This window comes from Tremella mesenterica (assembly GCF_000271645.1).
Source record: "Tremella mesenterica DSM 1558 unplaced genomic scaffold TREMEscaffold_18, whole genome shotgun sequence".
Taxonomy (NCBI): domain Eukaryota; kingdom Fungi; phylum Basidiomycota; class Tremellomycetes; order Tremellales; family Tremellaceae; genus Tremella; species Tremella mesenterica.
The window spans coordinates 336,832-363,199 of record NW_006711242.1 but is presented as its reverse complement, the minus strand read 5'-3'; the positions used below and the strand labels follow the sequence as shown (position 1 = coordinate 363,199).

The 26,368-nt window shown below is 48.2% G+C and overlaps 9 protein-coding genes across 9 annotated transcripts; 5 read left to right on the top strand and 4 right to left on the bottom strand.

The window, feature by feature from the left end:
* Nucleotides 1-41: 41 nt before the first annotated feature.
* TREMEDRAFT_45974 (uncharacterized protein) lies at nt 42-2,741 on the top strand (the record flags this gene model as incomplete). Its single annotated transcript, XM_007008074.1, has 8 exons — nt 42-327; nt 438-513; nt 558-897; nt 944-1,055; nt 1,101-1,639; nt 1,824-2,054; nt 2,302-2,450; nt 2,593-2,741. Exons 1-8 carry the CDS (start codon nt 70-72, stop codon nt 2,739-2,741), a joined length of 1,854 nt encoding a protein of 617 aa, XP_007008136.1. The 5' UTR covers nt 42-69.
* A 471-nt stretch (nt 2,742-3,212) lies between these two features.
* Nucleotides 3,213-3,872, top strand: TREMEDRAFT_66074 (uncharacterized protein; the record flags this gene model as incomplete). Its single annotated transcript, XM_007008145.1, has 1 exon — nt 3,213-3,872. One exon carries the CDS (start codon nt 3,213-3,215, stop codon nt 3,870-3,872), a length of 660 nt encoding a protein of 219 aa, XP_007008207.1.
* Nucleotides 3,873-4,486: 614 nt separating this feature from the next.
* On the top strand, nt 4,487-5,140 carry TREMEDRAFT_66073 (uncharacterized protein; the record flags this gene model as incomplete). Its single annotated transcript, XM_007008144.1, has 1 exon — nt 4,487-5,140. The coding sequence occupies one exon, from the start codon at nt 4,487-4,489 to the stop codon at nt 5,138-5,140; it is 654 nt and encodes a 217-aa protein (XP_007008206.1).
* A 6,975-nt stretch (nt 5,141-12,115) lies between these two features.
* TREMEDRAFT_66071 (uncharacterized protein) lies at nt 12,116-12,958 on the top strand (the record flags this gene model as incomplete). Its single annotated transcript, XM_007008143.1, has 1 exon — nt 12,116-12,958. One exon carries the CDS (start codon nt 12,116-12,118, stop codon nt 12,956-12,958), a length of 843 nt encoding a protein of 280 aa, XP_007008205.1.
* A 731-nt stretch (nt 12,959-13,689) lies between these two features.
* Nucleotides 13,690-15,054, bottom strand: TREMEDRAFT_35708 (uncharacterized protein; the record flags this gene model as incomplete). The annotated part of the gene is made up of 6 exons (XM_007008057.1): nt 13,690-13,803; nt 13,983-14,334; nt 14,455-14,665; nt 14,731-14,863; nt 14,915-14,977; nt 15,022-15,054. 6 exons carry the CDS (start codon nt 15,052-15,054, stop codon nt 13,690-13,692), a joined length of 906 nt encoding a protein of 301 aa, XP_007008119.1.
* A 450-nt stretch (nt 15,055-15,504) lies between these two features.
* TREMEDRAFT_70383 (uncharacterized protein) lies at nt 15,505-16,613 on the top strand (the record flags this gene model as incomplete). Its single annotated transcript, XM_007008142.1, has 4 exons — nt 15,505-15,742; nt 15,846-15,937; nt 16,085-16,412; nt 16,480-16,613. The coding sequence occupies 4 exons, from the start codon at nt 15,505-15,507 to the stop codon at nt 16,611-16,613; spliced, it is 792 nt and encodes a 263-aa protein (XP_007008204.1).
* A 3,993-nt stretch (nt 16,614-20,606) lies between these two features.
* On the bottom strand, nt 20,607-21,141 carry TREMEDRAFT_66068 (uncharacterized protein; the record flags this gene model as incomplete). The annotated part of the gene is made up of 2 exons (XM_007008141.1): nt 20,607-20,773; nt 20,799-21,141. The coding sequence occupies 2 exons, from the start codon at nt 21,139-21,141 to the stop codon at nt 20,607-20,609; spliced, it is 510 nt and encodes a 169-aa protein (XP_007008203.1).
* A 1,058-nt stretch (nt 21,142-22,199) lies between these two features.
* On the bottom strand, nt 22,200-22,701 carry TREMEDRAFT_66067 (uncharacterized protein; the record flags this gene model as incomplete). The annotated part of the gene is made up of 2 exons (XM_007008140.1): nt 22,200-22,601; nt 22,666-22,701. 2 exons carry the CDS (start codon nt 22,699-22,701, stop codon nt 22,200-22,202), a joined length of 438 nt encoding a protein of 145 aa, XP_007008202.1.
* Nucleotides 22,702-23,445: 744 nt separating this feature from the next.
* On the bottom strand, nt 23,446-25,856 carry TREMEDRAFT_70382 (uncharacterized protein; the record flags this gene model as incomplete). Its single annotated transcript, XM_007008139.1, has 8 exons — nt 23,446-23,547; nt 23,679-24,417; nt 24,466-24,658; nt 24,776-24,929; nt 25,068-25,342; nt 25,373-25,592; nt 25,667-25,691; nt 25,840-25,856. 8 exons carry the CDS (start codon nt 25,854-25,856, stop codon nt 23,446-23,448), a joined length of 1,725 nt encoding a protein of 574 aa, XP_007008201.1.
* Between the last annotated feature and the right edge of the window lie 512 nt (nt 25,857-26,368).

Genomic DNA, 26,368 nt, shown 5'->3' with positions numbered 1-26,368 from the left:
CGTCCATCTTTCCTGCATAACTCGACTGGATCGAATTGTTTGAATGACATAGTAAAGCGAGTATGCAAGATGTTCAAGAAGCCATTGGCAAACCAGTCAAACTTCACACCCATTCGGTCTTCCGCCCGACGTCAACTTCTGAGCTCCATCTTTACCCAATACCCTTCTCTCCTTCGAGATATCCCGTCAGCCTCCGTGTTACCAGATGGAGGATCAGGAGATGTTAGACCACGGGATGACAGACCTACGGAGAAAGATATAGGCAGAATGATACTTCCAGAGGGTGTCAAGAGTGGGACGTTTGAGACTAGCGCAGGTGTCGAAGGTGTAAGCTTTTCCTCGCAGGCCCCTTCCCCTTATAAAGCTCCTTGTCCAGTCATGTTCACGCATACAACATCTTTTCTCCTGAAAATTACTTGGATTATACTGACATCCAGACTATGTACACCAGTGGAGATGGTGAACCACTTTGGATCTCCTTTGGCCGTAAAAGCTCTGAATTCGTACCGACATGTAAGCTGTCTCTCACCATTGAATTCCTCTTGACTGATCCTCAGTATCTCTTCTCGCACTTCCTTTAACCTCTCCGCCCTTACCTATCCTCCAACTCCCCCATCCTCTCCCACCACCTCTTTTTACCGGTGCCCCACTGTTCTTAGGAGCTGTACGAAACCTCCATCGCCCTCACCTTTTACCTGACGTAAAGGAGGGTGAAGTAGTTGCCCTCGTCAGCCCGCACAATGGAGAGGAAGGAGAAGTGGTCTATGTAGGAGTCAGCCGGGTTGTGGCTCCTGGAGGTCTTTCTGGGGCGTTAGAAAGACGGAAGAGGAATCTGGAACAAGGTGTGGAGAGGGAAGAAGGACGATTTGCGGAAATCCTTTGTATCGTGGATGATTAGTGAGTTACTCTACAATGAACATGGTTTTTGTTGCTGATGAGGTAGTCTCTGGAAACTCGGGTCCAAACCTTCACTTTCACCTTTTCATTTGCTTCCACCCCAGAATCCACTGGCGCCGAATCCTGAGCACACACCATCATCTTCCGCCCAACATCAGGTCCTGAATCCGGACGGAAGTGGGGATGTGGATGAAACGCTCGAGAAACTAGCCAAATTGTCCTTCACAGAAGAGGAACAATCAGCAAATAAGCCTGTGCAACCTCTCTCTCCGACAGAAATTTCAACTTTGCTCTCTGTATCTCTTCTACAAGCCTTGTCCACACTCGATCCCTCTCAACTTCCCATGCCGGCCTCACTCCTATACTCAGCTCATGTCCTTCCTTCCAGACCCGCCTACATTCCCAAGGAGCAGAGAGACGACGTGGTCATTGGGAAAAGCGAATGGAAGAGACTTGCAAAATGGATGAAAGAGGTCTCCAAAGACGGCTTGATCAAAACCAAAGAAAGTAAAGGAGAAGTGGTGATTGTATCTGTCGATCAGAGTCATCCGGCCTTAGACGGACATAAAGGGCATCTCACAGTGGCTGAAGAGGATAGGAAGGCTGCTAAACGTGCGATGAAAGAAGCGGAGGGAGATAATATGCGGGTAGCGGAAAAGGGAATGAAAGGGGAATTGAAGATTGAAGAACTTTGGAGACCTACCGGAGCAAATGTTGGATTCTGGGAGGAGTGCGGAGTCGAGTACGTCTTTCAACACCCCCATCGCTTTCGTGTCCTGCTCTCAATACAGTTCTCCCCAATCACTTTCCTGTTTCCTTCCTAGATCCAAGAGCAACGAATTCTCGGTGCTTGTTGTGTGCAATCAGTCTTCGAGTTTGAGATACCTATTCCGGATCGATGGGGATATGACATGACTGACGCCCAGTAAATCCGTTCTTCACCCTCCTGCTCTGCTCAAGACTGCGTTGGAAGACTACATCTCAAAACACAATCTCGTGAACCCTCACCAACGTCAATCCGTGCATCTTGACGAAACACTGGGTAGAGTATGCGGTATCAAGAAAATAGATCCTGGACAGATGCTCACACGAGAGGAAATCATAAAGCGGTTACGTGCTGGTGTCTCGTGGTCCGTCTCGATTGGTGGAGTGGTCAAGTACGTCTTGCCTTATTCATATCCTCCCTATGACTTGCCTACTCCCTTTGCGCGCCCTTCTATCCGATGATGTCCTCAACATACTCTTTCTCTGGAAAGGTGCGGCTTTGAACGTCCATAATGCTCTCCGTTATCTCATTGTCAAAGCAAGTTTCCGTCCGGAAGACTTACCTACTGTAACGAAAACAAGTGGTCATCTTTGATCACATGCCAGCACAAGGCAATAGACACTTTACTGACTTGACAGGAAAGGAAACCTTCAACCCATCACTCTGACTGTCAAGACTCGGCAAGGGCGTAAGACGGTCACCATCATTTCTGGCCTGGAGAGTTTCAACATTGTGGTGGAGGAATTTGCAGAAGAAATGCGTAAGCTCTGTGCAGGAAGTGCTTCCGGTGTGTTCAAAATTTCTTTTTCGCATTCCCCGATGGGTATTCCTAATGTTATCCCAATCTCGCCTCATTTGTCTGATGGAGATCCTTGTCATGCTCCATGAGCAAGATTCATATGCACATCCACGCAGTGCTGACCAATCAGTACAACCTCTGTCGGGCGCATCACCCAAGTTGAACCTCTCAGAGGTAGTCGTCCAAGGGACACAGGTGAGGATCATCACGGATGCCTTGATTGACAAAGGTGTGCCAAGACGATGGATCAAAGAGGGTGATGGAGATAAAAAGAAGTAGGAGCGGGATTGTGTCATTGACGTAGCCTAAGGAAGAGATGACTTTCAATCTCATCATCTTTTTCTGAGCGTCATCTGCTCCACATCATTTGTCATGATATCACCTGATCTCGGCCTTACAGATTGACGTGCTCTGAGGAAGATGACACATGTCCAACCAACCAACCCCATGTACGCTCTGACAATGCCAATCTCCTGTAGAAGCCGACAATCAACTCCGACAACATGACACGGGAAAGAAACCCCAAGTCAACTCCGCACTCAGTCAATTTTCTTCCTTCCTTTCAAATGTAACCCCTGCCGTTTGATTCACATTGATAAGACCGATACGACTCACCTTTGTTCATTGACGCACATGTCGTTTCTTCGTGCTTGTAAAGGAGACTCTTGGCAGATATATAACCAAGTCTATCCCCCAACAATTCACTATCACACCTGTTCAACATCTTTCCACACCATTACAACCCTTGACATGTCACAAAGCACCGGCACTCCCACTCTCATTTTGATCCATGATGGAAGTACCGTCCAAGTCTTTCCGGCTGTATCTACAGATGGTCGTCTCGTAGACCCAAACTCCGCCGAAGCGACATATAATGTCTATGACACCGCAATCGCTTTCTCGATAGAAGTCAACAGCATGATAGAACCCGACTATCAACAAGATCAGAATGATCCAACGTGGGATCCGTTGACCAGCGCTTGTAATCTCGCACGTAAATTACGCGATCAAGGTGATGCTTATACCGGAGCGGATATATTGGCTTTCAATGAGGTGGATGACTATAGTTTTTATCGGGAAACGACAAACAGCTATGATTGTTTATTGGAACCGACGGTCAACCTCAACTCACACGCCAGGTCTCAATTGATCGGTGAAGGCTACGAAGAAAAAGAAAATGATATGGAAGATTTAGAAGACAATTTTCAAAGCATGATGCGCGCACACGGGTCGATAAGAGACGAGAGAGTTTACGTACCCGATACCATGTATTTCCGGAAGCCAAAAAGGACACAAACGGACAGAACCGATTACACTGTCAACGCCCCAGAATCAGATCCTTCTTCCCCCTCCTCAACTCACGAGGATGACCACAAGAGTGAAATCAAGCAGGAAGAGGAGGAAGATTGAGCCGGAGTCAGGTTTATGATATAATCCTAGGGATGAGTCTGAGTTGGAGATCAGGAGATCAGGGGATTGTCCCACTGACTAAACTTCACTTCTTATATTACTTTTACTTACATGATGAAATACTCATGTCGTGTTTCTGACGTTGCCAGTCTGACTTCGGACTGACTTTAATGATCCTGACAACCATGCAAGATGTGTTAAGAGCTTCATATTCTCATTACAAATATCTCCAAAGTCTCAAAACCGTTAACCGCACACTACTAGTAACTAATGTGGTATGTATATGTGACTTTATAGCGTCCCTCCGATGGCCATTCACCTCCACGATCAGTACACGTTTCATATTGTCACTCCAATGTTCATACGATGTTTCTCCTAAAATGTCATGAAATCACGTCATCACACGGTTGTCTCCTTCCTTTTAACCACGCACCCCTGTCTCATGTTGACAGTCACAAACTCCGACCCTTCTACCTTTCACGAAAGCCACACCTGACTCCGCTTTGTCTCCCCTCTCGACTTCATGTGACAATATAAAGCCCTGCCTTCTTCCGACCTACCTCTAGTACCAACTCTTGAACAACCAAGCCCATTCGACCATACATAACTCTGCCATGTCACAAATGACCGTTCATCCCGCTCTCATCCTGATCCGTAATGGGGACACAGTCACTTCCTATCCCGCCGTATGGGACGGTAGCCGTCTCCTCTATCCTCTCCAAGACTATGATACTACCGCTGCGCATGATACAGCGGTAGCTCTGAAGATGGAAACGGACACCAAACTACAAGATTCTTCAATAGGGTATATTGGAGAGAGGTTACATGATCCTATAATGGGAGCATCAACATACCTCAGTCAATTTTGTGGAGAGAGTGATGCTTATAAGGATGCCCAGAGCTTTGGCTTTCATGATCAACAACAATATGAAAATTGGAAAAACAACAGCTTTAGTTATGATGCTATAGCTAGCAATGTTGACCAAGGTTGGGGAAGACATGGAAGTAATGATTGGCAATCTCAACTGGCATCACAATCGTCTAATGTGCCTTTGACCGCGCCAAGTTACAATTATGATGTTAATCTCCCTAACCGGTTTCTACATAAAAGAAGTAGGAGGACAGCAACAGGAGATACTACTTATACTGAGACGGCACCGGATGGTGAAATACCACCTGGTTATGAAGAAGAAGAGGATCAAGAGTGGACAGCAGGAAAAGTGGTGGATGGTTCCGTGACCGGGCCCGCGCCAAATTATCAAGGTTGAGTTCGTGTTTCAATCATCATGGTGAATGGATGAGTTGTGGTGATGATGGGTCTACGGGATGGCATAGATATTAGTGATGAATAGGAACAGGTCATTAACGCTTGTGTGAAGCAACCCCTGATGAAACAAGAGATGGGATTGTTGGCTGTCATGGCCAAAGCAATGGTGCAGTTGTCAGGGCTAGTGGTTGCCCACATACTCTGACATCATCTACACTTCTCAGTGCTGAGGTGTGAATGACGTGCATGATTGACAACACATTATACCTCACTATACGGAAAGATGTGCAACAGGGATAAAAACTTTCACAGAGGTAGGGCATTAATTGATGGAGAAGATTCTGCAACCTAGGGCACCTCAGTGGTCTGTAGATTCAGAGGCAGACATGGCCGAAAGCCTACTGCAGGGCCCCGGTGTTTCCATGACTCGGCCTTCCCAACCCGCTGATATAGCGGCCACAAGCTGGTTTATGCTTTGTTTCTTTCTGAGTGTATGATTTGCACCCCCTTCGACCTGCCCCCCAGAGGATTCACCGTCGTTTAGGAACGCGTGTTGTTGGTCGTTGTTGTTGACAAAAACCTCCACTGTACGAGTACTTGGCACAGGACTATTTTCTTCCGGAATTGGTGAGTTCCTGTAGTATGCACGCAGTTCCTTTGCCATTTCTGCCAAGGTGTTTCGTGCAGGCTTTCTGCTTGCATACTCTTCAGACCCCATCTCATCGGACCGTTCAAAAGAAGCAGCAATACTGGATGAATCGCTCCAAGGTCGTTCCTGGGTTGAGTCGTGAGAGGATGATGACGTGTGATTGTTCTGGATCCGTTGGTTGTGCTCACCTGCTACTTCTGCATAGATAGGCGTGGTCGACAGCGGTCCTGACACGGACAGCTGGTGGGCCATGTGTCATGACCGGGTAGCGAGCCCGCGATCATAAACTGTCCTAAAAGGCTCAATATCAACTCTGCTAGTGAGAGTTGATCTCGCTATAAGTACTGGTCGTGACACATTCCCCCCCTTCAGGGAAGCTGGCGTCTCGACAGCACTTCTGAACCCCAAACCCCGGCAGGCCTTCCCCTGAAGCCTGTGGGTTTGCAAGTCAGGTACCCTCGACAGGTATTCACGCTCTCGGAACTAGGAACTAGGAACGTCGAATCCTCCGATTCGACCATGGGATGGTCACATAGGACCCTCGGATGGTTGGCGACCCCAGACCAACCTCTCAGGACGAAACCTGAGCTCAGGGTGAAACCTGAGAAGGGGTGCTGACACCTGCAGCCAGCACGAACCAAACTTCGCGCACGACATCAAATCTCTTCACGCACGACAAAGTCACGTGACACCCACGTGAGTTGTTAGGCATGCATCTTTTTCCTGTTAGGCGTGTGTACCACGTGGCCTGCGAACACTCATTCAACTCTTCTCATACTTTCAACCAACATCAACTAACATCATTTATCATCATCCTTCTCTGCAGCACACAGGAGACAAGCCAGCGGTCCAAAACTCTGTCCATTGTACTCAGCACCCCTGATTACCCCCTTCTACTACCTATCCTGACTAACCTACATTGTGGTATTCGATTTTGGTACGTACCTCCTTCTACACCCCTCCTCAGAGATAAACTGACCTTTTCAGTCCTGTATCTCTCTGAATATCATGTCCGCCTCTCAACCTATCGATCTCTGCGACTCTACCAGTGATGATGAGGTCCTCTGGGCTCTCCCTCCTTCTCTCCCACCACTAATAAAGGAAGAAACCCCGTCCAACATCATTATACCGGAAACTCAGCAAAGTTTTTCTCCGTTGTCATCCCCCCAAGGTTCCCTAACACCTATACGTGATATACATTCAGTTTCCATGTCCCCTGGTACTGCAGACGATTTTTTTGCCCCTCCCACACCTCTCTCAGGGGAAAACAGTGAAGAAAATCCCGATTTTGAAGCCAATATTGAAGAAGACGAATTTGGTCCACATACCAGTGTCCCCAAACTTTTTCATGCTCCCCTAACCCTTCCACCCCAAACCTCCATCAATGCTGCTCGTGATAAACTCGATGTCATGGTCAGAAACAAGGGATTTGCTTTGGTGACGGATTCAAGTAATCAAAATCGACAGCACATGACAATGAACTGTGTATTTGGAGGACAATATCGATCTGGCCGCTCTGAAAATTTTGAAAAGGTACGAACCCGTCAGCCTCACACACAGCGATTAGGCTGTCCATTTCGACTTAAACTCTCAAGAGTTACAGAGAAGGACGCCCTGGCAGATGGATTTCGACCGATACTGCTTGAGACAGTGTGTAATGATCACAACCACCCTCCTGTCAAAAGTTTGCTTATCTCCCACCTTCGAAAAGGCTCGCGAACCCCCCAGATCACTTCCCTTCTACAGGAATACATTGATAAAGGGTTCAGTGTCCATCAAATCCTCAATCTTCTACAGGATCACCCCGATAAACCCCTCCTGACCCCTGTCGATGTATCAAATTTCAAGTGGAGGTACGAAAAGAACCGAATGAGTGGAAGATCAGCAACCGAAAGTTTGTTTTTACATCTTGAAAGAGAAAAACGTCTTTTCAAAGGCCTGGTTAATTCGAAAAATGAAGCTCTCGGTCTCATTTATACGACTCATAAAGCAAGAGCTCTGGTTCATCTTTATCCCACTGTTCTCATGATGGACTGCACTTATAATACCAACCGATATCGCCTTCCAATGCTCCACATCACTGGAATGACAGCAACCAACCTCACCTTTACTGCGGCCATTGCTTTTATCAATCGCGAGACTACGGATTGGTACGGGGTTGCGATAAAGAGTTTTCTCGACTTGATAGGTCCCTTAAAACATCGAATTCAAGTGGTAATAACCGATCGCGAGGTAGCCTTAGCTAATGCTCTTCAAAAATACCTACCAAATGTGAAACAGCAGTACTGCACCTGGCATCTGCGAGAAAACATCAAACACCTATGTGATAAGAAGAACTGCTTCGAGGGGGAGGATAACAAGATCTTAGAGAGACAGAGGTTTGGGGACATGTGGATGAGGGAAGTTGTTCAGGCCCATGACGATTTCAAGCTAGAGCAGGGGATGGATAAGATAAGAGAGAGGTTTTCGAAGCCAGAGCACTCTCCAGCAATTCGGTACATTGAAAACCTGCTATCTTCGAAGGAGAAGTGGGCCTGGGCCTATACCAACCAAAATCGTAATTTACATCAACATACGACATCGAGGAATGAGGGAGAACATCGTTCCTTCAAGGATTTCTTGAAAAGTCATACAGGGACGCTCTGGCAAGTGATCCCTCAGCTAGATCGTTTCCTGGACAGACAGTGGGACAGTATTACATTGAAAAACGGTCAGCAAACAATTCGATCGGCCTTAGTGGATCGAATACTCAGTGTCATAAACCGAGATGTGTCTAAATTTGCTACGAACTTCCTCCAGAATCAAATCCTCATTGCCAACAAACTTCTACATCAGCCTGATAGAATACACCATTGCTCAGGACGATTTTCAGCTTCAATGGGTCTCCCCTGCGCTCATATGATCTTGAATGTCATGAGAAATGATGGGGTACTCACTATCAATCAGATCCACCACCATTGGCGATTACTACCTGACGGCGGGTTCGATAAACTTCTTGAAGATACCAATAACAGAGTACAACCCACTGCTCTTCGGGCCATTGGGGTTCATCGACTTGAAGACGAATTCGAGGTAGTTAATGGTTCTCGCGATTTCATACTCGATCCCCCTGTTAATCTTGGTCTCCGTGCAAGGATGGCCATTCGAGCCTCTGCTACACAGGCTGCAGCTTCCCAATCTTCTCTTGCTTCTCAAGGAATAGCAGTGGTTCGACCTACACCAATGTATTCAAGAAATCCACCTCAGAGGCCTCCCTCTTCAGGTTTGAATATCTCGAAATCGTCAAGTAATCGCCCTCCCCAAGCAAGTACTGGTCGAATTCTCTCACAAAGCGAGCAATCTGCTCCTTCACGCCCTCTCCCTCCTAAATGTGACCTCTGTACCAAGCGACATGCGATTACCTACATGTGTGCAGCAAAAAAAGCAGTGGCCGCGAGGGAACAAGAGTTATTATCTCGATTTCAGGCTGAGAGGGAAAAGGATTCAGAAAGGATGGTGGAGAGGCCCCCTGTGATGATAACACAGCCTGTGATGACAAGGACACCCTCTTCGATGGCCAGGACGGCCTATGGGACAGTGGGGACAGGTTTACAGGTACGCACTTCATTGAAATCTGTCCTACCACTTCTGCTGGTCAATCTATGAGAGTTCCTGGCTGATTTATGCAGATATTACCTCAATATCCTTCTTATCCCTTCTACCCTTCTCCCCACTTGCCCCCAGGAGCCCCTGGGCCATCTAACTGGTACCAGAGGCCACCTACGTACCCTCCTGTACCGAATTATTCGAATTTCCCCCCTCCCTTTTATCCACCTGTGTATCAGCAACCGTATAGTCAAAATGGCCTCGGAAATGGCTCAAACTCAGGAGAAAGGAGTGTCCTAGACACCAGGCACGGTGGTATGAGACAGGAATCCCCCCCCGGCGAGTATAGGCCAGGACAACAGGATGGAACTGGTGGACAGAGGGGGTGAAGATGAGATCATGTATCTCAGTGAGTTTATCATTTCAGAGTTAGAAAAGTATATGAGGTGATAGAGGAGGAAGTGCTTCACATGTCTACAAAAGAGATGGCTTGATTCTATGCAGAGATCATTGAATTAAAAAAAAAAGGATTTGACATACTTTCATACGGGGACAGAGAGGTTGGAAGGGAGGTCCGTGCAGGCCACGTGGTACACACGCCTAACAGGAAAAAGATGCATGCCTAACAACTCACGTGGGTGTCACGTGACTTTGTCGTGCGTGAAGAGATTTGATGTCGTGCGCGAAGTTTGGTTCAGCCAGCACACCCCACACATAAGGTGAGAGCCGTGAATCGAACGTCTGACCCGTTAGAGTTGATATTCTGTCATGACCGGGTAGCGAGCCCGCGATCATAAACTGTCCTAAAAGGCTCAATATCAACTCTGCTAGTGAGAGTTGATCTCGCTATAAGTACTGGTCGTGACACCATGCCAGCCGTGGGAGGGAGCTCCAATCTGATAGGTTCAGGAATATCCCCTTGCCTAGGTGTGTTAACTTGAGAGTCCTTTGACGGGCAGCAACCACAGAGAAAGTTGCAGAGCCCAGATGGTGACGCGTTTCGAGAGTTCGGTTGTGAGGTAGGGGAAGACCATCTAGTACGAGGCTCGAAAGCTATCAGGCTATTGCTCCTATCGCTCCTATCGTCCCGAGTGGCCATTGCTTCTTGACTGCTAGATTTGAACTCGACGAATGTTCTTCTTGAGGATTGCCAAGGAGGAGAGTAGATGGAAGACTTTCACAGGAGGAATTCAGTGCAATTTATATGTTCAAGCCATTCTGGCTGGAGATCAAGAACAACTTCAAGCTTAACTTGCTTCTCCCGCGGTTAGCTAAGATAAACGTTCACTTTTAGCGAGGAAGTTAGTCACTCCTTTGAAACGGATCTAGAATCGACGGAGTCATGGTTGATAGTGTGAGATAGTCACCGGATCTTGGTCTGTGGTATCCTTTGAAGAAGCACTAGAAGCTTCGATATTTTACGCTACATTGAATCGAAACGTATGATCGATCAAATGGACGGCACTGAAGAGGGACGAGCTCGCAGTCCGGCAAGAACGTCTCCCCCCCCCCCCCCCCCCCCCCCGCCTTCCGTGGGCGACCCGAGCTCGACCTGGTCGCTTAGACACCATCCAAGTAGAGAAACGCACTGATATCTCTGCTCCGTCACATTCGGATCCGGTTCTGGCTTTCGGCCGGGGGACTACACTAACACGTCTGGTCACTCGGATACCGGAACTCAGGACGACGGATCAGATCAGGCAAGCGACGCTCGGATCTTGCACTCATTATTTAGGATATAAAGGTATGTTGACCGTCGGTCAGTAGAAGAGAAGAAACGACGATTGTGACACAGGTATAGAGACATATAGAGTTGATGTAAGCTCTTTTCCCCTCTGTATCATTATCCAAGCATTATTAAACAGATAGTACACCTTAGGCTGGGCAATATGACCTCATTGGTCTGGGTCCTTGTCAGCCAATCTCAGAAAAGCCCCAAAGTGGAAAGGACTTCATGGATTTGACCTATGTGCGGCACCAAGAATCCATGAACTTCGACTCCGGGTCCGAGTCTGCCTTTCGCTGACGTATTCTACGGTCCCTCACGCCTCTGCACGTCTCACTTTTCGGGCGACCCACTCTCCTTGTCAGAAAGAGAGATTTTCGTAGTCATAAAAGTCCCTGTTGACCGTCTCCATGGTTCCGCATACGATGCCCGGTGCCCTCAATGGTATGTGTTGAGGTGATTCTCACGATCGCACGGACCTGATCATCACACATCTTTGGACCTCGCTACCGTCTCCGAGATACCGGACTTCTAATTCATGATCTCTGAAACAATAATTGGGAAGGTGGAGAGGGTATTTCTGTTACTGTAAGCTAGGGTGACCTACGATACGGTGATGGACGTGAGGGAGAACCGCTTTCCGTATCACATCTCATCTCCAAGATACATAATCATCTCATGGGTGTTTTCCAAATCTGTTTCCGTACTACGCTACCTGCTCCTTGTGGCCCATCATAATATGGTCGTGAGACTGAAACGCCAACCATCAATGGTTTTACAACATGTTGGAAGCTAGATAGAAACAGTGCATCTTTCGAGATGAATGGCTTTCATGGAATGAGAGAGAAGCTCCGATTCTAGGATCGTCTTCCTGGCCCCACAACTTTCGAAAATTCAACCCCCGTAATGTACCACCTTTGTATCGGAAATCTCCGACGCCGAGATGTCCGTGTCACTCGACCTATATAAGATTCTCCAAATGCAGTATTCACTCTTTCATCAACTTCCACTTCATTATGTTTCCCACTACCCATCCTATGAAATATACGTTCCAGAAGGAAGGTGGAACTCACGAAGGATGCATCTTGGCAGTCGTCCTCAGTCTTGAATCACTATTCTTGAGGCCGATTATGTGCACGTTTCCAATGTCGGGGGAAAGTGGGATTTCTCTTGTTATGGGTCCTTACGATGATAAATCGGACTGGAACGGGAAGTTTGCCGGTCGATGGCAACCGAGGCCATCCGATCCCGTTTGGCCGTACTGGGAAGAGTCTACCGAGAAAGCTATAGCTACTTGTATTACCGACTGGCTTATTGAAAGGCGGGCAAAGTCTAAGCCGGATACACCCACTTCCAGAAAATCAGGCGGGCTGAGACATTTGTCCGTCTTACAAAGCCTGTTGTCAAGGAAACATAATCTACCCACATCTGGTCAGCACCCCTCTCAAGTTGGACTTCTTGATTCTTTCAATGCAGACCAGCATCAGGATCAGGAAGACCCAAACAACAATGACGGTGAATCACTCGAGTCCACCTCCATGGTTCATGAGCCAAACTCGCCCGCCAACAATAATGTTGAGGAGCCTAAGAGTGAGAATACTGAGGTGGAGAAAGAAAAAGAAACTCCGAAAAAAGAAGAACTCACGGCAAATGAATTAGAGGCAGTGACAAGGAGCTTCCAAAGGGCTCTTCAAAATTGTGACCCTCAAAGTGGATCCATCAGGGTCATGGTGTATCTCGCTTACAGTGAAAATTCAGTTGAAACTGTTAGGAAAGCATATCTGACTGCATTCAATGGAAGTGAGGCTCATGAAGAAGCTAGGAGTTCGTCCGGGCCATCTGGAGGTGATACGCAATAGTGACATATGAGGATGACCATCAACGGCAACTCCCTGAAGCTCTGCATTGGGTTAGAGAGCAAAATGACATGTTCCTAATCGAGAGATGCAGATGATTGTTTACTGGATTCGGACCGAAAGATACAGTCCAGATAAGAGATGCCGTCGTCTCTATGATCGATTTTGTTGATGTTGGCAAATAAGGACTTCCACGTCTTCACGATACTGATCATCCCCCTAGCTTCTCTTGGTGTTGACCTGTGATGGGCTTCTTCCCGTTTATCTCATATTGTGGGTTTCAAATAGTGTGGTATCAAGGAGAGTCAAAGTTTCATGACTGGGTGTCTATCCCGAACATCGAGATATCGTATTTCTCCCGGCATCCCCCTCGAGCGATAGCCTTGGCTCCCGAAGGATAGAGTGAGTTGATCTTATCCATTATCCTAACAATGAACTGAGCTATCCTTCCTGTCACGAACTACGATCGTGACACTTCCCAACATTGTGTATGGTGCGGTCATCCTGGCGGGTAAGCCATGAAGAAATAGTCATCAGATTGTTATTCCTTCGACCCATCGTAGTCCTGCATCTCCGTCTGTTATGACAGGTGAACATGCGAAAATCAGTAATGCAGTCAATATTTCGAAACAGGTGGTTTGGTATATTACAAGCTGACCAATGCAATGCACAGAAAGTATGAACCCGCTAACGTACCGAGGGCATCGGTGATGGAACCAGATGATGAGACAGCTTTACTCCTCTTCCTCCTCTGAATCATCATCACCGGCCACATCCATATTCTGAGCCTCGAATTTGTCCATGAGAGCTTTGAGTTCGGCATCTTCGGTCTCTGAGACAACTTTTGGCTATACACGTCAGCGGGGAGCATTGAGATGGTGACACTCGTGTCCACAGTTGTCTTCGTTCTGAAGTCGAGCCACCTGAGTTTGCGATTCAGAGGAAGTTTTGTCCCAATAATAAGATAGACGATGAAACGATGATGGACAAAGAGAAGAATGGTAGGTAGAGTGAAACCTGAACGCACCTTCATTTTCACGACCAAATCCCCCTTCTCCTGAGCAATGCTCTCTCCGATTCTCTCTACCGCCTGCTCCATCAAGTCTATCGCCGCCACCTTATCTGTACTCGTCGTCGTCATGACATACAATGGTGGAGCCACTAATCGTACTTTGATAGGCACCTCTTCTGTCGATACCGCCTCTCCAGCTTGCAGCGCTCGTCTGATCGCATCGATACCAGCGTAGGAAAAGCATTTCACTTCGATATCTGCTCGGACTTTGACGGGTTTCGGGGTGAGACGGCGGGCGATGGTGGAGCGGATTTCAGTGAGGAGGTCTGGGTCAAGTCCGAGGGGCGCAAACACATGATCAGGTTCACTGAAGGTCAGCCAAGAGCACACGGCAGAGTCCCAGAGGCCTCTAAAAGGGCATGACCGTAAGGTGCAAAGTCCACAAAACACAAAAGGGGCGCAGAAGATATTTGACATATAAACTCACGATATGGAAAGTTTGAAAGCATCGTACGTGTGTCCGTATTGCTTATGTAAAGGCCAAGCGATCTTTTCGTACAGGCTTTCTGCACTCATCCCCTCGTGTTTCCGAGCCACCTGTGTGAGGATGCTGTCCACCGTCTTGCCCTTTTCGTATTGTTCTGAACATCTGACCACCTCCTCGGCAGAGACACGACGTTTTGATAGGTCGATATAGCCTGAGTGAGTTAACTTCGGGCCTTGTTGTGACGACGGCCGGCACGGGTATGAGATCATAACTCACCCTTGTCTGGGTCCACACGCATGACGACCACGACCTCATTTCTGCCCACTCGGATCAACTTTTGTACTGACCGGATACGTCTTCGTGATAATTCCGAGAGTAGAATCATTCCCTCGATGTTATCATATTCCAACTAGGCCGTTCAGCTCTTATCCTCACTTTAACCATAAAGTTCGTCACCCACCAGCTTGACATACGCTCCCATGTCCTCTATTGACATAACCTGCACCATGACCAGCTCATCTACCTGCAGCGTAAGTCCCGAACCAATGTGTTTGAGAGGTCACGAACATCCGGATACTTTTTTTCATAGAATCGTGTCATCCTGCGTGATGAATAGCTGATACGAAGGGGAGTAAGAGGAGATAGCAAAGAGAGCTGATATCTGCGGCTGACAAGGAGATGCGCTTGTCGTCTTCGGGCTTGGGAGTCTGATTTGTTGCTCAAATCACGCCTCTTGCTGCAGTTGGGCCGACGAATCGACGTGGCTTTCGAGTCGTAATAGGACGAAAACAGACGGAACAAGTAAGTTAAAGAACAAAGAGTGGTCTCGAAATCTTGAGTTCTGAACGGAGTTATCCGGCGATAGAGCCACGTGTCTCTTTGTGGCACTGAATCACCACCGGCTATCCTCCTTCTGGTCTCCTCCTCACCGTATGAACCAACCAAAGTTGATCATGTTGCATTCCTTCCTACCCTACCCAAGAAATGTTCACTCGCACTCTGTCCATCTCTCGTACTCTATCTCTCATACCCAGGACATCCTTACGTGTCATGTCAACGTCGATCGAGCCCCTAGTCATAGCATCTAGGAGTCAGACGGGCAATGTCGCCATTTTGACTCTGAACAGACCCAAGGCACTCAACGCTCTCAGCAGCCCTCTCTTCACCCAGTTAAACGCAGCTCTGGAGAGCGCCGATAACGATGAAAGCGTCAGGGCTATCGTCATCACCGGAGGTGATAAAGTGTTCGCTGCTGGCGCAGACATAAAGGAGATGAAGGATATCACTTGTGCGTCAAACTAATAAAACCCGTACTTGATTGGTGATCTCAAGATCGTAATCAGTATCTCTTCATCACTGCTGCTGTGAACCCTATAAATGCTAACGGAAAGTCTCCGAGGCGTATAAAAACAACTTTCTGGGGACCTGGTCGAAGATATCAACCATCAGAAAACCCATCGTTGGGGCTGTTGCCGGTTATGCCGTAGGTTCATTCCATCACTTGGTCAAATCTCGCTCACACGAAATTTCCGATGTGATTCGACTCAATACACCTCTCTCCAAACTCCTTACTTGGCTATCTTCCATCCGCCACGTCATTGCTGCATGCTACATGCATGTCCCACAATAGCTCGGAGGCGGATGCGAACTAGCTCTCATGACCGACATTCTCCTCTGCACACCCACCGCCACTTTCTCTCAACCTGAGATTACCCTCGGTATCATTCCCGGAGGCGGCGGTACTCAGAGACTGGTATCCTTAATCGGCAAACATCGTGCAATGGACATGATTCTGACCAGTCGCAAAGTTCCGGGAAATTTGGCAGGCGAATGGGGACTGGTCAGTCGAGTGGTCGGAGAGGGGGAGAGTGTAGTAGCGGAAGCTGTCAAAGTGGCAGAAACGGTAGCTGGATATGGAGCGATAGCTGTTCAAGCAGGTAAAGAGGCCGTCAATGCTGGTGAGTTCTCAACATTTATCTTTGTTCTCTCCTTACTCTAAGCGGTCGGAATGAAGTTGACAAATAGCTCTTGATCTTCCCCTCGACCAGGGTCTACGGTTCGAGCGACGTCTTTTCCAAACCCTATTCGCCACTGCAGACCAGAAAGAAGGCATGGCGGCTTTTGCTGAAAAACGTAAACCCACTTGGGGAGATAAGTAGGTTCTGGAGGAACAAACAAACAGCGGACGTCGGAGAGAAACACAAGCAGTACGTTACTATGCATGGACAGCCGGAAGACGGCGCATCCCTCTATCCTCGTCCTTTCCGCTGCGACTTCCGGACTACAATCCAGACTGCTTCTCATCCTGAGCACGTACGCACGCCTCTGACAACTTTGACTGAGATCAGCTCTCCTCATGAAAACGTAAAGAATATGACGAAAACGCGGGGTCGTATGCATCATCGCCAGATACGGGCCTTCGTTTCCCACGCTGCCTCGTTTGGCGGAGAAACGACGCGAGTTGGAAATGCTCGAATGGCGTTTCGAAGGCGTAAACTCGACCGTATAGAGTTCAGTCGTCCTCGGTGGAAACGTATTCCAACCGATCGCTTATCCTTGCTCGTGTCTCGATTCAGTCAGACTAATCTATCCTCTGGAGCACCCAGGGAAATGCCCGACATCGATGAAGTTTCCCTAAGTGAAGTGCCTGCCAGTGCTGCCGGTGCTGCCACCGGTCACGCACAGCAGACTGCTCAGGCTTCAAACACCGAACCAATCAAACAAGAAGAGGTGACACGTGATTCACATGCTTGGCTGGGCAGCATCAAGTCCTTCTTTACCTGCTGTGGAAGTCGGACAGGTAGATTGTCGGAACGGACGGAGCAGGAACGACGAGCTGGTCAAGCGAGTAACGACCCGAACTTGTCAATTGGCCCTCCGGGGCAGTCTATTGCAGGGTCTACCGATGTGAGACGTTCTGTAGGGGATGAAGACTTGGGCCCCACTGGAATCTCGCCCCCAGCCTCAGCCGTGTTTTCCAGTGTTGTTGTCATCTCGCCTCGAGATAGTCCGGTCCAGATCCGGACTGATGGAGAGGGGAACTAGCATGAGATTTAGTCTCAAAATCGATGAGGAGCGTTTACGAGATGCAGGAATCATATGCAGAGCTTGTGTATGGAGATCCAATCACTATGAGAACATCTCCTACTTTACTAAAAGGGCGTGAAGTGTGAGCTTCACCTGTGGTCGTCTGATAAGTGTTCCCAACAAGAACGATGGTCTGAGAACACTACTCATATATGCGGAGACGCTTTTGTCATTGTCTGCTCTGTCACTTATTTGACCCGTCATAATCGATTCACAAATGCTGGGATTGTATAGTGCGAGTGTCTTCGGCAAGATGTCAGGACCAGGGGTAGGACGGGCTCCTCAGTGTTTACTGATAATTAGATGATAATACAGAGGGGAAAAAAAGCATGCATCGAATCTACATGTCTCTATACTTATCACATTCCATTTACACCCAGTAAACCAGAGACGATGGAATAAAGTTCAGAGGATAAGTTGAACGGATAAATATTCGACGGAAGGGGTAATTCTCTAATGTCGGTTCGATCCATCGGCCAATAATGCTGGATGTTATACTGGTTCATTCCTTCCTCTCCTGTGGACTGGCCTGCCGTCATCCCCTGTGACCACTGACCTTGATTTGATGTGCTTACGTTAGATAGTGAAAGACAAGAATGTCAGCGCTACACTAGTTGCAAGCAGACATTCATCATGGGTGCAGTAGCTCGGCAATATGAAGTCACATTCTGTGTCACAAGGGCCCCCTCTCCAGTCAGCATCACATCCCCTTACATCTTACCTCCCAATTGTTGTGTCTGGACGAGGAGATCGAGGACCCTCACCTTGTGGGGTGACTCTTGGTTCACGTGTTCCTTGTGTATTGTTATCAGCCATATGAGATGCCCCTAGTGTGTATGCTGATGCTGCAGAAGGGAACTGCATGTTGTACAGGATTTTGGTGATATTGTCAGTGATCCGTCCGAGCCATGTTTGATGTGGATGATCAATGGGCCCTGTATGACCATCAAGTGTGACATCAAAAGTCCTCCCGTCGGTGGGTAGTGTTGATACACGATGGGGAAAGCTTCGGTGGTCAGTGCGTACAGTTGACAAAGATTCAGTCGACCGGTGTCCTGAGGTGGCCACAAGAGTATTTCTACTGTCACTCTCAGTGCTGGTGGCGGACACATGATCTAGTCCTGGCGGTGTACTAGGGCCTTGGGCTGTTTGGGTATTTGAGCCTGACATATCCTCAACTCAAACCTCAGGAGAGAGATATTACTGATATTCTTGCTGTCTGCACTATGCCAATCAAGATGAGAGGAGAGAGTAGGTGGGCAGGAGGACAAGTCTAAGACATTTCATAGTGAAGAAATCCATTTGACTCTCCGGTCCTTCCAACTCCGTCGCTGATCAAGCAGGTCAAACGAACCCAACTTCCCGCACAACACAAAATCTCTTCCCGCACAACATTTTGGGCGCCTAATGAGCCAGATGCATAGAATTGACATGCCTAACTTCCAAAACAGCTTGGGCCTCCGCCATCAGGTGGAGGCCATGTTGATGGATTACCGTTAGGGGGTTAGGGGTTTAGGGGTTTAGGGGGTTAGTGTCACGGCCGTCGAGCAACTTCTTCCTTATAGACCGACGGTCGACGAACCTCGGCTAACTTCACACTTCTGAGTCGATGTCTCACCCAACCAGGAGGGCGCAGACGTCGAAAGGAGTGTAACTACGGCGTACTTCGGCGTAGTTACTCTAACTAAGGCTTTGTTCTATTGATGGCGATGTATCTCGATGTATAGCTATCTCTATTTGTCTTTTACTACTGACAACAATCAAGGATCGCTGAAGAACTTCAGCGATCTTCTCAGCTAATATTATCTACTCCTCCTAGACGTTCATCCAACCCTCTCGCGCTTTGACGTACTTCAACGCACTTCGTCCAACTTCCCCGAGCCCTCGGCCATCCTCTTCCTCCTTCGACTAACTCCGCCTAACATCGCCGCACTTCTGCTCCCATTGTCCCTACTTAGCCTAACATCGCCGCACTTCTGCTCCCATTGTCCCTACTCAGCCTAACTCCGTCTAACTTCGCCGTACTTCTGCTCCCATTGTCCCTACTTAGCCTAACTCCGTCTAACTTCGCCGTACTTGGTGTCAGAAGTCCTGAGTTACGTGTAGAGTAAAGAGGTTAAGGCGTGATGGGGTTTTGATGGCCAAAGGAGGGTCATTGTTGGTGGAGTAATCGAGGTGTCACGACGTAGTTCGTGACAGTTAGGGGGTTAGGGAGGTTAGGGGGTTAGGGTGGTTGGGAGGATATTTACTAATTGGACAAGGGTGATCAGGGAGTTAGGCGTGTCAAAAGACCTCTACCATGGGTTAGGCGCCCAAAATGTTGTGCGGGAAGAGATTTTGTGTTGTGCGGGAAGTTGGGTTCGGTCAAACCGCACGGATGACGTCATCGCACGTTCGAACGGCCGTACAACCCCTTTAGAAGGCCGATCTCGGCGTTTGGACGGGTTCTGGCATTCTATCGGGGGCGAAAAGTGCGGATCATCAAGTACAGCTTTCGGCGTCGGAGAAAGGGTTGACCCGATGCGCACGGAGCCGCTCGGGGTCAAATATGGTGGACTGAACTAACCACTAAGGGTTAGATTTGTGGGTCTTAAAGTCGACTCAAATACACAACCGTCATCTCCGATAGTCCTTTGCCCTACCTATTGTGGTCTGCGGATCAGAAAGATTGAGCGCCAATCAGAACAAGTCCCAACATCCCAATCACTTAATGAGTACTTTTTTGTACATATGTAATATTTGCTGTGGACCAACAGGAAGCCGTCAGCAGAGGAACCTGGCCAGCCAAAGAGGGAGGGGGGGAGACAAAAAGGGGGCGGATACTACTCGTATTCGTCGCACAATATCTGGATCACGTTTACAGGGTTTTTTCCTGCTTTGTGGGAGATAGAGAGGAAAGGAGAGTGAGTTCCCTACATTGTGACTAACGAGTTTGGAGAATAAAGAATTCGTATTGGTCAGGCGATAGGTGTAGACTCCTTCATGGCTTGATTTGGACACTGAGTATCTGATACCTGGATGATCATGACATTCAAGAGCCTACATGTATCTAATGGCTTCCAATCCTACAAAACTCTGTCCATCGTGTTATTACACGCAGATAAGAATTTTGGGACTAGCGAGTATGGCTCCCGCCCTCGCAGATCATACGCTGGTAAGGTTTCTATCCGACTATCTCGACCATCCCCTGCGACCAAGAGGGGGACACGACCCTGTGCGAATGGACCGGGGTCTGGAAGAAGCATTCTCAGGTACACTGGACATATCATTCAAGCCCGAGTTTTCTGCTGACAATGTCTGTGTACCCGCATCATCTTTCTTAGAGACAGAGCGCATATTGGAGATACAGATTCTCAGTCTGGCTATGAACGTACGGAAAGACTCGATTATAGAAGTCCGGTCATCCAAGTCATTGAAAAGTGGTGCAACCGTGTGTCCTAAAGGAGGAACCTTAGAGGCGTTGGCAACTTTTTCAAAATCGAAGGGACTCCATGAGGGTGGTGGCCGGATTGTTTGAGTATTGTTTTGCTGATGGTGATCCGGAGGGCTGGTCAGACCCGGGGGTCCAAGTTCAAGGCCGTGGGAACCACCACTTGACATGATTGACGGGGACAGAGCTAGAAGATTCAGTTGGTTGAGGGACGATTGTGTTTGAAACACTTCAAGGTGAGGTGTAGGAGTATGTAAGCTGTTGTGAAGAAGTCAATGGGTAACGAGGTCTAATAGGGAAGTGACTCTACAAGTATTCCCCTCCCTCTTTCCCACGCCGGTTTTACTCTTCTTTCGAGGTTGGAGGGTGAGCCCGCCGGGTTCGCCTGGATCTCTTCCTGTCTCTGTAGAAGAGGTGAAACTTAGCTTGAAGGAGGAAAACGTCGAGCTTAGACGTGGCGAGAACATCCGACTCCGCCCTCGACTTTCCCCGTCAATCTTTCCTTTCAATCCGTTCATCGCCTTCGATCTACGTCATACCCAATCGATCCTTTTTCCTTCCTTCCCCTTCTTGTAGCCCAATCCTCTTTTCTTACTCTATCACCCTCGCTTGTTCATTCGGTCTATCGGTCTATATGACCAGTGACGCCAAGCTGACCAACCTATCCTGATCGTGGGAAAACGACTCAAGAGACCGAGAACCGGATGGATAAGGGAAGGCAGATAAGTCAAGTAAAGGGTATTTCCTAGTCCGCGTCATTGGTAGACTGTTAGAAGAGGAGAGGGAAGAAATGAGAAAAGAAGTGATCAGTGTGGGATGTTGAGATGTGTCCTGGTATATCTGTATCGTCCGACGGGCTGCTTCTTGAAAGTAGAATCACCAGTCCGAACAATAACCCGACGGGAAGATCTGAAAACACTCGTCGAGATGTTTATGAGGATCGAGGAGTGGATGAATTCAAAGACTTTCAATTACCGAGGTGTAAGCTCGTCAATCCATTCATGTGCGTCCATCATACGTCAGTGATCAGGCCTGGATCACTCTGGTCGTCATTGGTCAAAAGTATGATCAGATCAGATAATTCTCACGCAGATCAGTCGAGTACGCTTCCGATGCTAGTCAAATCGAGGTCAGGTGTAGCATCAGAGATTCACGATCCGTCAGTACAGGAAGCTATGAGTCATGTACACAGGACATTAGGTCTGAGAACCAGGAGCATCATTCTACATCATGATTCGTTTGATGGCTGAGGATCAGAGGAAGCTGACAAAGCGCCTACAGAAGGTGAACCAGGAGCGGAAGTGATGCTCTCCGGGCTCCCTGTGGCCTGTTCTTGGGACTGTGTTGGTGGAAGTTGGGCCTCAAAACCTCCTCCCAAGCCGGACAAGGCCCTCACAGAGACATTTTGAGCTTTGAGAAGGACTTTCTTTTGCTTTTTGCTTGCCCATGGTATCACTTTCCCTGTCTTCTTGCGCCATCCAGAGTGGGGGCTTGCACCCTGCGCATTGGTGGGAGAGCCCGTATTTGAAGTTGTAAACGCTTCGCGGGAGTCATACACGTCCTCATGGTGGGAACGGGATCCGTTCAAGACGGAGATCGCTTCGGCGGTGTTGATGTCGTCCAGACTTGTCTTCGATCTTAAAGACACTTTCGACGGATCATGGGAGGTGTCACTAGCCGAAGGACACACATACGAGGTAGCGGCGGCGTTTTTTGTCGTCGTCAGACATGGTCAGGACGTGTAGGTAATTCGGTAGTCGCTTTGATAAGTCAAGACGACTTGAAGTTCTTCTTTTTCTTTGTGACTTCGTAGAGATTATAACCTAACAGTCAAAAATTATCCGTGAGAAGCTATCCCATCGAAAGTTTCCGCGCCCATACATTATCTTCCGTGTACTCATAATCCCTTCATCCCTCGATTGACAGATTTGTCACCTAAGCGAACTTGACAAGGCTGCGCGAGTCATTTTGGCTTTGTCCCTTTCAGTATTCAACCCTGATGTGCTAATTGTTCTCAGAGAAGCCACAATCTTTCTCATCTCATCATGAACTTGATTCGTCCCCATGAGGATCTCGCAAATGAAGTGAAAGGGAGAGTGGGATTTATTGGAAGATCGTATGTCATCGTGACCATGATTTGTCATTCAAGAATATTGTAGAAAGGGGAAAGGACGAGTGGGATGTTTGGAGGATGGTAGAGCTACCGAGGAAGGCGAGTGTGAGAAATATTGATCAGCCCTGTGAATAATTGAGTAGAGCGAGGAGTGACGTCCGCAGAAGTTAGGGATGTTGGGATGGATGAGGGAGTGATGCGATGATTGTGTGATGGTTCGAAGATAACTGACATGACGTGAGTATGATGAGTGATTACCAAATCGTCAGGAAAATATCTAAGAAGTAAGCAGATTAGAATACAGTACACCAACTGATAGAGCTTACTCATACAACAAACAGTAGGTAACGAGACTGGGAGACTACCGATAGATGATTGTGACGCCCTTCTTGCCCTTCCCCCCGATCATTCCGTCCAACCCTAAGATCTTCTCTAGTTGCACCCAGCCTACATTAAATCGTACCTATTCCAGTCAGCTCGAGCCTCCATGTCTCCAAGCCTGCTCTTGATACACGAAACAGGTTGGCGATGTGATGGGGTTCGCAAATGATGCAGGGGGAAGATGAGGTGGGGCAGGACGGGAATCTGCCTCACCTGAATATCATCCGTATGATGCCTACCATCTAAATATCCTAACATCTCATCATCTACTCTATCTTCTTTGACCCTCAAAGCCCCACTTCGTATCCCTCTTCGCCCCGTGCTATGTGTTTCTGCAGACACCATCGACCTTCCCAAGTTCCCCCCGGTACTGCTGGTCATTGCCATACCTCTTTTTGGAGATAAAGCGTTCGGTGGTGTCCGTCCATGTCCTGTTATTGACATAGGCATCAGACTTGCTGGACTGATTCCAAGTCCCAAGCTAGCATTCGACTCTGTTGACCGGAGCGTAAAGGTCGATTCCCCTTTTCCATCTCGTAGATTCGTACTTGAACTGGGTCGAGTGGTTTTATCAAACTCTACTCTACGTCTTGATTCGTTACCCACCAAAGGGGAGCCAGTGGCTTTTTCACGATCTACTAAAAGGGGCCAACGATGAACTCTTCGAAGAAAACCTTTAATGATACCAAACGAGACGAATCGCCGTGGATCAATACCGAGTTGTATGACCGAATTTTCCTCTGCCCATCGATGTACGCTGAGACCAGACTGGAGTTTGGAATATAAGGAAAGAAGGACGGGCCAAAATGGTGGTGTATACGAAGGAAGGGTAGAATAGGGACCACATTCTCGGATGATAGTTTCGTCCGCTGCGAGATGGGTGATGGAGGGCTTGAGGGTATATGAGTTGGAAAATTGGAAGATGTCGACCAACATAACCACTTGGTAGAATCTAAGTAATCAGCCTGGCATATATGGGTATACAGGGGCAAGGACTGACAGCATATGTCGAATGGTCTCACGCGTCAACGCCGGGTCAGCATTCGCCAACTGGGCAATCTTTCGAACGTGGTTGACCCCATCGATAAACTCAGACACGCGGGCAGCGGTGATATCCCAATTATCGTCTTTGAGGGCGTTAAGATCAACAAGCGCTATTGGAACATGCCAGTCTTCGCAGACTGGCGGATTGGCTACCAATTAGCTCTCCCTACCCATTTACTATATCACGCCTCGGTTCTCTGGTAAAGAGAGAAATTCAGTACCGGTCAAGTGGGGTGTGCGGGACAGAGTGGACAGGTGATACTTACGATAGAAGGGGAAAAGTTTGAGCTCCAGGGAATTGAACCCGTCCAGTGGAATGGAAGTTTCAGAATACGAGTTGAGATCCTCAAACAATTGTTCCAGGACCGCGTGGAGGTTGGTATGATCCGCCGCAGGGGACGACAGATAAGCCGAGTCGATCTGTGTGTTAGATCGGCGTCATTCCTCTTGTGCATCCTCAATTCAAGAGAAAGACTCAAACCGTCTTCTCCCATGGGAATTTCAGAGTACGAGATCGGCCAAAATGGTGTCCACGAAAGGAGAACACTAGAAACTAACCTCTGCACTTCTCAAAATCCGAGCACACTTCCTCACCACTGGCTCATATGCATCCAGACTAGCCATGGCTTTGAAGACAAAGCACAGATTCCATATGTACTCATTCCTAGTATATCTCCCTTCGGTGTCGGTCAAAGCCGTTGGGAAGCCTAACACTCTAAACTCGGTTTTCTCTCCATCCTCCCATCCGACCGTGAGAAGGGAGACGAGTTTTCCGTGTAATGATTTTTTCGGAATGACATATTCGGAGATCGGACCGAAGTCCAGCATAGTACCTTCGGATGTACGTGAAGAAGAGACGGAACGGTCGCGGGGTTTATGAGAGGACGGGAGCGATTGGACGATTGATGGGGAACGATGTCGAGAGCGAGAGTGAGAGTGGGAATGTGATTCGGAAGTTGAAGTTGTACGAGACTGTGAGCGAGATTGAGACCTGTCATCTTTGGCTGAAGAAGTGATGAGGTTCTCTGGAACTTGATGAAGTATTACAGGACCGAGACGAGGATCGAATGTGGCGTAGAAGAGCTATCAACGTGAGTGACGAATGACAGACAGACAGAGGGGTGGCGTTGGGAGATATGAGGGTGGTATGAACTCACTCCTATGATCTGTGGGAGGAATGATCTGGGGGTCATGGTCAGTCACTGTACATTATCGGAGAGGAGTAAAGAGTAGAGAATAGCATCTCAACGTCATTGGAGAAAAGGGCAATAGCTTGGAAATTGAAGAGGAACGAGGGGGGGTCCTTTGATGGTTTGATCATTTGACTCACTCGTCCGAGGCGCCCATAGCGACATGACAACAACCCCGTTCAGTTCGGAAGTTGATAAGACCCGTCCGACCTCATACGAAGCGGGGAACAGCAAGGCAAAGCCAGCTTGTGAGGGATGCGCAGCAACGTAGCTTAGTCGCTTAAGAGGAATTGAGTATCAATACACTCGAAACATCCGAAGCAAGATGTCTATGTGACAGGAAAGAACTCGAAGCAGACTGACATCGACGATCGACGAGTGTATGAATCGGATCAAACAGGGAGAACCTCCAGGATTTATGATTTTTTGGGGAAATAGTATAATGGCTAGTACACGGACTTCGCAGTTGCCTACATTCACTTGTCTGTAATCGGCGTTCGATTCGCCGTTTCTCCAATTATGGTCGATCCGTTTTTGGGGCGGCTGATTGCCGACCTGAAACCCCGGAATTATCCACTCTTTCGCCTTGGTGCTACAATCTCCAACGAAGTGGCCGATGGGGTAGGCTAACAGAGAGTAGGTCAGCATCTACGGCGAAGAACTTGGTGG